This window comes from Symphalangus syndactylus, chromosome 20 (assembly GCF_028878055.3).
Source record: "Symphalangus syndactylus isolate Jambi chromosome 20, NHGRI_mSymSyn1-v2.1_pri, whole genome shotgun sequence".
Classification (NCBI taxonomy): Eukaryota; Metazoa; Chordata; class Mammalia; order Primates; family Hylobatidae; genus Symphalangus; species Symphalangus syndactylus.
Window position 1 is genome coordinate 21,785,633 of NC_072442.2, and position 11,400 is coordinate 21,797,032.

The window sequence follows — 11,400 nt, forward strand, 5'->3', positions numbered from 1 at the left end:
GGAGGCCTAGGGGGACACTCTCTTCAATCGAGGTATTAAGAAATGTTTTGATGAGGTTGTGGGAGGAGGGCAGGATGCTTAAGAGCTCTGTAGTGGCTATTCTTTATAGATCAGTGATGACAGTGGGACATGCTATAATCCCATAGTTCTCAAACTTTTGTGTATTTCAGGATCACCTGACAGGCTTGTTAAAGCAGTCTGCCATGCTACTACTGGTGGTAATTAAAGTAATCATGATATGTCGACAGATCCTATTTCTGTGCCCCTTTCCATGGTGCACCTAAAATATACGAGCAATCCAATCCCAGAATCCCATTTGGAAGTTCTATTTTATGGGGCCAATTCAATGTCAGTAAGTGTCCCTGCAAGAAATAGATAACACTTAAAATGGAAGACTTGGAGAAAGGTTTAGTAAAGAAGCTATTTACAAAGTTGTAAGTGGGTGAAGAGAGACCACAGGGGTGTTTGGTACCATGAAGCTATTAAGAACATGGTTAGACTGCAAAAAATTTCTCCCGTTCTGTAGGATATCTGTTCACTCTGATGATAGCTTCTTTTGCTGTGCAGAAGCTCTTTAGTTTAATGACATCCCATTTGCCAATTTTTGCTTTTGTTGCAATTGCTTTTTACATTTTCATCACGAAATCTTTTCCTGTGCCTATGTTTTGAATGGTATTGCCTAGAGTTTCTTCTAGGGTTTTTATAGTTTTGGGTTTTAATTTAAGTCTTTAATCCATCTCGATTTCATTTTTATATGAGGTGTAAGGAAGGGGTCCAGTTTCAATGTTCTGCATACGGCTAGCCAGTTTTCCCATCATCATTTATTAAATAGGGAATCCTTTCTCCATTGCTTATTTTTGTAGGGTTTGTCAAAGATCAGATGGTTGTAGATGTGTAGTCTTATTTCTGAGATCTCTATTCTGTTCCATTGGTCTGTGTGTCTGTTTTTGTACCAGTACCATGCTGTTTTGGTTACTGTAGCCTTGTAGTATAGTTTGAAGTCAGGTAGCATGATGCCTCCAGCTGTGTTCTTTTTGTTTAAGATTGTCTTGGCTATTCCACTGCAGCCTGTCAGGAAGTGAGGGGAAGGGAGAGCATCAGGATAAATAGCTAATGTAGGTGGAGCTTAATACGTGGGTGAGGGTTTGATAGGTGCAGCAAACCACCATAGCACATGTTTACCTATGTAACAGACCTGCACATCCTGCACATGTATCCCAGAACTTAAAATAAAATAAAATTTTTTTAAAAAGAACATGGTTATATTCCTAAATCTAAAAAGGAAGAACAGGGGATAGCTCAGCAGACCTGGATGGGAGAGTCATGGAGAAACCACCTTGAAAGAAGTTAAAACTATTAGTTGAGGGATGTATCCAAGTTGAGGAACACAGGGAGACAACAGAGGAGAAGAACCTCAACTTAACTCTTCTCCCTGCTCTAATGTCCTCAGAAGCTCCCTTGTGCCTAAACCCAATCAGAAGCTAGAAGGCCAGCAACCTCACTGTTGTAACCCACAAAGATTGGCTTCCTAGGGCAGAGAATAGGATGGAAAAGAATGGAATGTGTGTCTGAAGGGACAAGCTTGTAATATCCTTTTCTCATGTGGGTCTTGACACATTTTTGTGTCAAAGTTAGGTAGGTCTCAGAATGAATTGGGTGGTGTACAATCTTTTGATATTCTCTGGAAGAAATTGCACAAGATTGAAATGATTGCTTCCTTCAGTGCTTGGAGGAATTAGCTGTTCATGCCCTTTGAACCCAGAGAATGTTTTGTGGGTAGATTTTCAATTCCTGATTCCATTTCTTTAATAGCTTTAGAATGACTTTCTATTTTTTATTTCTTTGTGCACCCTGGTCAGTTAGATTTTTAAGAAATTCATCCATTTCCTCTAAACTAAATTTTTGGCATAAGGTTCTTATTATTTTCTTTTTGGTGTCTGCAGGCTCTGCAACTGGTTATATATGCCTTTTTCCTTTTTTCTTTTTCTTTTTTTTTTTTTCTGGGACAGAGTTCTACTCTGTCACCTAGACTGGGGTGCAGTGGTGCAATCTTGGCTCACTGCAACCTCGGCCTCCCAGGTTCAAGCAATTCTCCTGCCTCAGCCTCCCAAGTAGCTGGGATTACAGGCACGTGCCACCATGCCTGGGTAATTTTTGTATTTTTTTTTAGTAGAGACAGGGTTTTACCATGTTGTCCAGGCTGCTCTAGAACTCTTGACCTCAAGTGATCCCCCCGCCTCAGCCCCTTTTTTCTTTTTTTTCGTGTTCAGTTCAGGAGAGTTTTAGCTTAATTATAGGCTACAGAACCAGCTTTGGGCTTCATCTATCCTTTCTAATATTTACTGTTTCCTATTTCTCTAATCCTAGCTCTTTATTTCTTCCCTTTACTTTCACTGGGCTTATTTTGCTAGAGTGGAATGCAGAGGGATGAGTATTCCAGGAAGGCACAAAAGCTGTGCCAAGTCTTGGAGCTAGGGATGAGTGGGGAAGGGACATGTTCAACCATTCTAAGCCATTCCATCGCCACCTCCCAGCTCCCAGATATGTGCCCGTCTCAGGAGGAGCCCAGGAATGGGCCAAACACCTCACTTCTTTGCTCTGAGGGCCACCCCTACCCTCCCATCAACAGCTCTAGAAACCCAATGGTCCTTCCTGGAAACAGGGGGCCTGCATCAATCAGAGGTGTTTGAACCATGTCCTTCTGGGCCTGAGGGGCAGAAAGGGTCACAATATATGATGTAAGGAGCCTCTGTCATCAGAACCTGACTTAATCTGTTTCAGATATTAGACTTCCACGTAAAAGTTGACTTGGAAAAAGACTTCTGCCGCTAAACGAAAGTTGAAACTGCCTTGGTGATAACATATAAGCAGACTAGCTTTCTCTTCTAGCTTTCCCACTCATTTCCCATAAGATTTTGGTCAAGTTATTTAATCTCTCTGCATCCGTTTCCTCTTCTGTGAAATGGGCATGATAATAATGGTATGTACCTCCTCAAACTAAATATATAACATGAACAGAGTCCTCAGCACAGTACTCTTTCTCTACAGGAGTTAATTTTCATTGTTTTTCTTTTTCCTGTTGGAGAAAGTAAGCAGAAAAGAGCTGCTTGGATGGCATCCCATGGTGAGTGGCTGGGGCACATCTGTGTCCCTTTTTCCTCTCTGGCTCCTTGTGGCCTGGACAGCCAGAAGGAAGCCATGTCATGCTGCTTCAGCCCTCAGCTTCCCTCTTGCATTTCCTAGAAAAGTCTTTGGTGCCCAGCTCCAGCTCAGCAGATTCAGGATCCCCCTTCATCATGACTTGGTCAACACCCTGCTCAGGCCAAGGTCCTCTGAGAGTTCCAAGCCTCTCCACTCCCTATAAAAGGCAGGCAGAACAGCCGGAGGAGCAGAGAGGCAAAGAAACATTGTGAAATCTCCAACTCTTCACCTTCAACATGAAAGTCTCTGCAGTGCTTCTGTGCCTGCTGCTCATAACAGCAGCTTTCAAACCCCAGGGACTTGCTCAGCCAGGTAAGTCACCTCCCTTCGTCTCTCCCTCTCTTTCCCTCTGTTTCTCTATTAAAGGAAGACCTAAGCCTGAGTGCTCCCCGCTGCCCGCCTTTTTTTTAGATTGAGTCTCATTCTGTTGCCCAGGCTGGAGTGCAGGGGTGCGATCTTGGCTCATTGCAACATTCACTTCCTAGGTTCAAGCAATTCTCTTGCCTCAGCCTTCTGAGTAGCTAGGATTACAGGCACCCGCCACCACGTGCAGCTAATTTTTGTATTTTTAGTAGAGAAGGGGTTCAACTATGTTGGCCAGGCTGGTCTCAAACTCTTGACCTCAAGCGATCCTCCTGTCTCGGCCTCCCAAAGTGCTGGGATTACAGGCGTGAGCCACCACGCCCAGCCAAGTGCCCCACTTCTAAGCCCACCAGAATAGTAAGGCTCCTCAGAGGATCACTTTAACATCTAATTTTAAAGATAGAAAGCTGAAGCCCATGTTGGAAGCAGAAGGGACCCTACCCACCCACCTCCAGGTTATTGCAGAGCAAGAATGTAACCTAAGCTTCTGACTCCAAATTTAGGGCCTTTTCTTTGACCTCATCTGAGCGTCCCAAACTCTGCAGATCTGGGACCACACGCAGGACCTTTCCCACTGGCTTTGCCTGTGGCCTCCCCTAGATGGCTATGACATATCTCCACCATGCAGCTGAGCCTTTGAGATCCTGAGGCACATGTCACAGGTCCCACCTCACCTCAGGGTCTAGGGTGGGAGTGCTGGGCTTGGGGTGGGTAAGATCTACTTCCTCTTTGCTTTGCATCCCATACAGATGCTCCCTGCTGTATTCAAGCTGAGAAAAGCCTAACACATCCTCAAAGTCTTTTTCTTTGTAACTATTTCTAGATGCACTCAACGTCCCATGTACTTGCTGCTTCACATTTAGCAGTAAGAAGATCTCCTTGCAGAGGCTGAAGAGCTATTTGATCACCACCAGCCGGTGTCCCCAGAAGGCTGTCATGTGGGTAGAAAAATCCCTGCTCACCTGGCTCCTCCCCACCCTCACATTCCCCAATCCAAATTTCTGCCCCAGGAGACAGACGTCAGACTGACTTGAGATCTTACTTAGGATGAGATCTAACCAGACTATGTAATTCAAATCCTCCTATTTTGGCTGCACAACAGGCCCAAAGAGGGCCTATAATTTCCCATGCCCTGCTTCCTGGATGGGCACCAGCCCACACCCTTTAGCAGATGCCAGGATCAGTTTCCCAGGGGCAGCAAGAAGAGTGGCTGCCTCGAGAGACCCCTTCTGTCCACACACCTCCTACTTCCTGTCCTAGAGGGGTGCCCCTTCACCTGTAGCAGGCGGACCAGGCAGGTTTAGAACCCAGTGTGTCATCTCCTGGGTAAACCCTCAAAGGATTCCATCTAACTGTGCCAGCTGTCCTTCCTCCACAGCTTCAGAACCAAACTGGGCAAGGAGATCTGTGCTGACCCAAAGGAGAAGTGGGTCCAGAATTATATGAAACATCTGGGCCAGAAAGCTCACATCCTGAAGACTTGAACTCTGCTACCCCCACTGAAATCAAACTGGAGTATGTGAAATGACTTTTCCATTCTCCTCTGGCCTCCTCTTCTATACTTTGGAATATTTCTACCATAATTTTCAAATAGGATGCATTCTGTTTTGTGATTCAAAATATACTATGTGTTAAGTAATATTGGCTATTATTTGACTTGTTGCTGGTTTGGAGTTTATTTGAGTATTGCTGATCTTTTTTAAAGCAAGGCCTTGAGCAAGTAGGTTGCTGTCTCTAAGCTCCTTTCCCTTCCACTGTGAGCTGCTGGCAGTGGGTTTCTCTTCGGTTCCCAGGGGTTGAGAGCGTTCCTGTGGGAGTCATGGACATGAAGGGATGCTGCAGTGTAGGAAGGAGAGCTCTTTGTGAATGTGAGGTGTTGCTAAATATGTTATTGTGGAAAGATGAATGCAATAGTAGGACTGCTGACATTTTGAAGAAAATACACTTTATTTAAAATCTCCTACACAGTGGTGTTTCCTTCAGGAGTAACTTCCAACCAGTAGGGGCTCTCAGAGGTGTGGGTGGATGGCAGAGCATGCCAGTGGAAGGCGGATGTACAGAGGCCCTGGCCATGGGGCTAGCCTGGCTCATCTGAGTTTCAAGGAGGGCCTGCCTCACCAGCCCAGGCTGTTCTGGAACAATGGCTCCAGTCCCCAGCATGGGCGCTCCTGGCTCGCAACTCATCAGTTTCATATTCAGTTCATTTCTTTCTTTAAAACCACACTCCTGCCAAAAGTAAACCCCTCCCTCCTCCACTAGTCTCCCACCCCAATCTATGCCTCCCCACTCCAAGCAGCAAGTGATTCAGACTTCACGTGCACCTGACACTCAGAGGGAAACCAGATGACCAAGTCCTAGTGAGCCTCAGGCTTGGTAAGGAAGAGGGGACTTGGGCTGAACGGACCTTAAAGGATGGTGAAGTGTGGTCATAGCAAAGATTCTTTTAGGGGAGGTCCAAGATGGCAATACGGGGAGAGGGCCTGGGGGGAATATCCCCAAACAGTCAGATATGGGGTTCTAGAATGTAAAAGTTGGAGACATGTAGAAAGGAAAGTTGAGGGCAGGTTCTAGAGGAATTAGAATATCAGGGTGGGGAGTTTAGACTCAGTTCTGAAGGCAGGAGGAAGGTGTGAAGGTTTTTGAGTCATCCAGAGGGAAGAATGGATGCCAGGAAGAGTAGCTATTGGCTGTGGATAAGATGGAGTTGAGAAGGGAGGGCTGAAAACAGCCTACTGCAATAGTCCAAGCAAGAGAAAATAGGGGCTGAAGAAAGGCAGTCATGGGGGTGGAGAAGAGAAGAAGGCAGATTAAGAAGACTGGGCCAGATGTGTGATGGGGGGCAGTCATAACGGCTGAAGAAGGGCAGTCATGGGGGTGGAGGGGAGGAGGCAGATTAAGAAGACTGGGCCAGATGTGTGACGTGTTGAATGGGGAATGAGAGAAACACAGCATGAGACCTTTGCCCTCTAAAAGTGATCTTTAAAGGCGTGCCAACCCCAAGACCTAGAAATACTTCCTTCCTTGGCTATTCTTCCTTGAATCACACGTTGTACAAATTGAAGCTTGTGATTGTCCCTTTTAAAGCGTTGGCCCTCCTCTTCCTATATGTCCACCGAAGATTTATCCTGCTCTTCCCAAGACAGCCTCACTCCTCCAGATAAGCTGGGTGGGCATCTCAATCAGACCCGGAACCTACCCATGCCTGGACACCCACCGAGATCTTCCTCAAGAAGAGATGGGCACTGCTGACAACAGCAGGGCCTGTCCCCCAGATCTGGTACCACGCTGCATCAGGCAGTACACTTGGCAATGTGGGACACCTGGAGGAGTTGTCCTGGGAGGCAACAGTTCTAGGCTCTAACGCCAGATCTGCCCCTGAATTGCTGCATCTCTCTTTAGCCCTCAGTCACCTCATCTATAAAATGGGTTTAGCAACATTTTACAGGCAGACAACCTCACATGATCCCCTCCAGCTAGGTCAGCTGTGATTTGGTGATAACATCACCCCCCAGGCCCTCTGGGCAGGGCAGGGAGACGAAGAGTCCTGCACCCAAATATGGACCCAGCTGTGAACCCCAGCTTTCTGCTCCACTGTAACACTCTTGGCAGCCAAATCTGGAGGCAGAGAATCTGCACCACCACCCCGAGTCAAAGCTTACCCCCCAGGACAAAGGCAGTCACTGAGAGGTAGTGAGTCACTTATTAGCTCAGTTCCCCTGGCACCAGGTGCAACATGTCTCCCTCCTCCTGCCCCATCCTTCAGCCCCTGGCTCCCACCTCTCAATGCCAATCAAGTTTTCACTCTGAAATCCAAGAAACACGGAGGGTTGGGGGTTCATGATTGTATAATTTAAATGTATAAAGTGCAACAGCGTAGCTTGTCAAGACCAAGCAGATCCTCTGTGACCCAGCAAAAGCGGGGCAGAAGGGATGGTGTAGGGCTGGTAGTTTCGGGGACAGGTGAAGCCACGTGGTTTCCAGAGCCCATAATGGAAAGAAATCAGCTCATTTTCTTTTTGATGGGCAGTGGCTCAGCATTTTTCTGTGCCTCTGAACCCATCCAACTGTGTCCAAGGCGCAGGCCTCATTGCCTCCCTTCAGCTTGAATCTGTGAACAGAGAATAAGAGAGAAGGCTGAGCCACCCAAGCCACCACTGTGGGCACTGCACAAGCCCCACCTCCTCCGGCTGCCAGATCCCCTAAACTGCTCTTGCTGGGCCTTGGGCTCCCCTCTGTAAATGAAGTTGCTGCACAGGATGTGTGGTTTGCACGCTGGGGAACAGCCAAAGCACCAGGAGCTTATGAATTGAACTTCCTGGAGCCCTCTCCTGGTTTCAATTTGATGTATCAGGGTGGGGCTGAAGAACCTGAAAACATTCTGACGATTAGGTGGGATGAGAAATTCCCATCCTAGAATAGCTCTCTGCCCAACTTTAATGTTTCTGTGTCCATCTGGGGCCTTACCTGTTGCATTGGACTCGTGTGTTTTTATGTGTGTGTGTGTGTGTGTGTTTGTGTGTATTTTTCTCTTCTGATCTGTCTACTTCCTAAACTGGACTACTGTCCAATCTATAGACCAACTCTATCTCTTACTATCTGGTTGATCTTAGACAAATATCTCTACCTTCCTGAACTTCACTTTTCATGATAACAACAATATGTGCCCCAAGAAGATCGACAGAGGGAATATACATGAAAAAGCCTTAAAATACTGACTGGTATGTGAAAGCTACCTCAGTTGAGTTTGTAAAGACCCTGTGATGCAGCTATATTTATGCCCCTTCACAGATAAGGAATACAGAAGGATACGCAGATAATTCGGTACAAAGGAGTTACCTGTCCACGGTCACCCAAGACTGTGGGTTCCAAATCTAGAGGCAGGAACTAATCCTGGTTCCCTTGCTCTTTCCAGTGCACAATAACCCCTCATACTTTTGTTAAACAATTCCTTCCTCTGAGCTCATAATGCTGGGATATAATACTTGGCACCTTGGATTTTCAGGAAACACAAGTCACTGCAAGAGCACAGATGCGTCCTTCCTCACACCTGCTAGGAAGCTCAGTGCTCCCTCTAGCGCCCAAGCGTGGCTTGCACCCAGGTGCTGGCAGCTCTAGGTTTAGAAACCTTATTCTGGTAAAATACTGTCATCTAGTGTCTACTCTTCTAATTCCAGGCTGGCGGGGTTCTGTTCTCTAGGGAGAGATTGAGCAGGTGATCACTTACATTAAGCCCTCATTGGAGCAGATGGAGCTGGTATTTCTGTAACACCGGATTGCCCTCAGGGAAATCTCTCTCTCCACAAATGAGAAGCAACATCTGTGGAAGGGTACTTGCACTAGAAGAGGAACACAAACGATGGTTTGCATCCATTTCTCAACCTCTCACCTGTAGCACAATTTTTAAAAAACAAAAAAAATGCCTCCCAGGACAAGCCCTGGCTTGGGGACCACATCCAGAGGGTGCCGGCATAGCTCTGTCTCATCAGCCACCTCGTTCTGGGGCTAGGTAAAGAGTCAGAAGATTGGGGTTCAGATCTGAGCTCCCCGCACACCAGCTGAGTGGCCTTGAGGAAGCTGTGCCTTCACCCTGGCCCCAGACTTCCCATCTGTAAAATAAAACTTTTTGGAGCCTGGTTTCTAAAGGCTCATCCAGTTTTGGTATTTCACCACATGTGCATGGTTCTGCCCCAGTATTCATATCCAAGGGCTCTGGACCCCACACCCTGGGGACCTGGTTAGTCTGATGCAGGACACGGTGGTTCACAGTTCACAGACCTGATCTGGGGAAGATTAGGAATTGTTTGAGGAGTCCAAACTGATGATATGACAAGGGAAGAGCTCCCAGGAACTAGCTAGCTGCCCTACTCAGTCTCTTGAATCCCCCACTGCCCTGGTCCTTAGCTCTTTCTCAGCCCCCAACCCCCACTCTGTCCATTTGTGCATTCTCCTCCCACACCACACCCCGCAAGAGACCTGCATTCCAATCCCAGCTTCTTCCTCCTAGTTTTCCTGTTTGCACCCCCCTCCATGCCTCTTACTAGGTTGGTATTCTCCAAACAGCCTTGGAGAGCAGACATGATCAACTCCATTTCACTGATAGAGGAAGCAGAGTTTGAGAGCTAAAGTGACTTGCCCAAGAGTGACCAATTGTTAGAGCCCGGTCTTGCCTTCTGACTCTGCTTGGTGTCTGTCACACTGTGGAAGCTACAACCAGGCCCTCCCCTGGGTCTTGGGCCTCCCAGCTTTACCTGAGTAACCTCACAGGTTCCCTTCCATGGGTCTGGATGAAGCAGAGCCTCCTTGTACTGAAGCTGTCAGTTCAGTTCTCTGTGTTTGCCCCAACTCATGGTTCTCCTACTGGCCCTCACCCCCAGCCTGTCCAAGTTTACCATTCCTCCTCTTTAGGTAGGAAGAGGGGAGACAGAGTTGGTGAGTTCAAGGAGAGGCCTGCTCCAACCCCAGAGTGGCTGACCATGTTTCTGCCCTCCCCATAGAGAAGCAAAGTGATGCCTGCCACACTCACTGCTCTTGCTGTCCACATCTTCTGGCCACATCCCAGCTAGCAGCAAACACACCAGGGCCGTGGTGATGATCTGCATGTCTTCTGGTCTGGCTTGGGCCTTCCTGGAGCAGCTTAGATGAGCCTGGTGAAGCTAAGATCTCACCACTGTGCCGTCCTGCAATGCTGAGGGCTTTTATTTGAAAAACTCCACCCAAAACTCCAGGCCATGGTGGGAGCCACAAGTGGGAAGCCACAGGGACAGGGAACGGTTGCTCACACCCAGTGACCATGTGGTAAACTCCTTTCCCCACCTCTCCTGGGTGGTATTCGTGGTGGTGATGGACTGATAGGTTGCATTGGGAACTTCCCCAAGTGTGGGAGCAGATAAGAGTCTTGAAAAAGTGCGTGGGAACTGTCCTGGTTGAGTGGGAAGCAAAGAAAAGTAAGTGAGAGGAAGTGGCCTGTGTGTGGCTTGTCCAACCCTACGTCATTCCATCCAAGTACTACTGCTTCAGAGCGGAAGAGTCTGGACCTGAACAGAGATACACCTGCATTTGAATCCCAGTTCTGCAGAGGAGGGATTACATAAACTTACCCAAATGCATATTCACACAAAATGCAAATAGCAATACATGTCTCAAGGATGTGCGATAAGAATTAAATAACATTCTCAGGCCGGGCGCGGTGGCTCACGCTTGTAATCCCAGCACTTTGGGAGGCCGAGGCGGGCGGATCACGAGGTCAGGAGATCGAGACCACGGTGAAACCCCGTCTCTACTAAAAATACAAAAAATTAGCCGGGCGCGGTGGCGGGCGCCTGTAGTCCCAGCTACTCGGAGAGGCTGAGGCAGGAGAATGGCGTGAACCCGGGAGGCGGAGCTTGCAGTGAGCCGAGATCGTGCCACTGCACTCCAGCCTGGGCGACAGAGCGAGACTCCGTCTCAAAAAAAAAAAAAAAAAAAAAAAAAGAATTAAATAACATTCTCTATGTCCAGTGACTGGCCTAGATATTTGCCATTTCTATTTTTTCTATTTTTTTCAATCCTCAACACTTTTCAATAGCTTATTCTGTTCTAGGTCCTTGGTTAGCCCCAGGGAAGGCAGTTACCAATGAGGAGCACTGCCTGACCTTGAGCCACTTCTCTTCAACTCAGAGATAAACAAGTGAAAGCCACCCAGTGTAAGCACGGAGATAGATGTGTTATATTGGGGTTACAGAGAGGACTGACAGCTACTCACCAGCATCTGAGAGTCCTGCCAGGGGAACTTTCCCTTTTTGTTTTTTCTTCTAGGGTCTCACTCTGTCGCCCAGGCTGGAGTGCAGTGGCGCAAAC

The 11,400-nt window shown here is 47.5% G+C and overlaps 2 protein-coding genes across 2 annotated transcripts; one reads left to right on the forward strand and one right to left on the reverse strand.

Moving 5' to 3' along the window:
* Positions 1-3,390: 3,390 nt before the first annotated feature.
* On the forward strand, positions 3,391-5,527 carry CCL13 (C-C motif chemokine ligand 13). Its single transcript, XM_055258450.2, has 3 exons — positions 3,391-3,513; positions 4,388-4,502; positions 4,943-5,527. Exons 1-3 carry the CDS (start codon positions 3,438-3,440, stop codon positions 5,046-5,048), a joined length of 297 nt encoding a protein of 98 aa, XP_055114425.1. The 5' UTR covers positions 3,391-3,437; the 3' UTR covers positions 5,049-5,527.
* A 1,864-nt stretch (positions 5,528-7,391) lies between these two features.
* CCL1 (C-C motif chemokine ligand 1) lies at positions 7,392-10,491 on the reverse strand. The gene is made up of 3 exons (XM_055257513.2): positions 10,088-10,491; positions 8,789-8,900; positions 7,392-7,672 (listed from the first exon to the last, which is right to left on the reverse strand). The coding sequence occupies exons 1-3, from the start codon at positions 10,161-10,163 to the stop codon at positions 7,570-7,572; spliced, it is 291 nt and encodes a 96-aa protein (XP_055113488.1). The 5' UTR covers positions 10,164-10,491; the 3' UTR covers positions 7,392-7,569.
* Between the last annotated feature and the right edge of the window lie 909 nt (positions 10,492-11,400).

Coding starts and splice junctions, on each gene's coding strand:
- CCL1 (XM_055257513.2), bottom strand. CDS start 10,163: ATGCAGATCATCACCACGGCCCTGGTGTGTTTGCTGCTAGCTGGGATG. Junction 8,901..10,087: donor AGATGTGGACAGCAAGAGCA/GTGAGTGTGGCA, acceptor TTCCTCTTCTAG/TGCAAGTACCCTTCCACAGA. Junction 7,673..8,788: donor TGCTCCAATGAGGGCTTAAT/GTAAGTGATCAC, acceptor CTCTGTTCACAG/ATTCAAGCTGAAGGGAGGCA.
- CCL13 (XM_055258450.2), top strand. CDS start 3,438: ATGAAAGTCTCTGCAGTGCTTCTGTGCCTGCTGCTCATAACAGCAGCT. Junction 3,514..4,387: donor CCAGGGACTTGCTCAGCCAG/GTAAGTCACCTC, acceptor AACTATTTCTAG/ATGCACTCAACGTCCCATGT. Junction 4,503..4,942: donor TGTCCCCAGAAGGCTGTCAT/GTGGGTAGAAAA, acceptor CTTCCTCCACAG/CTTCAGAACCAAACTGGGCA.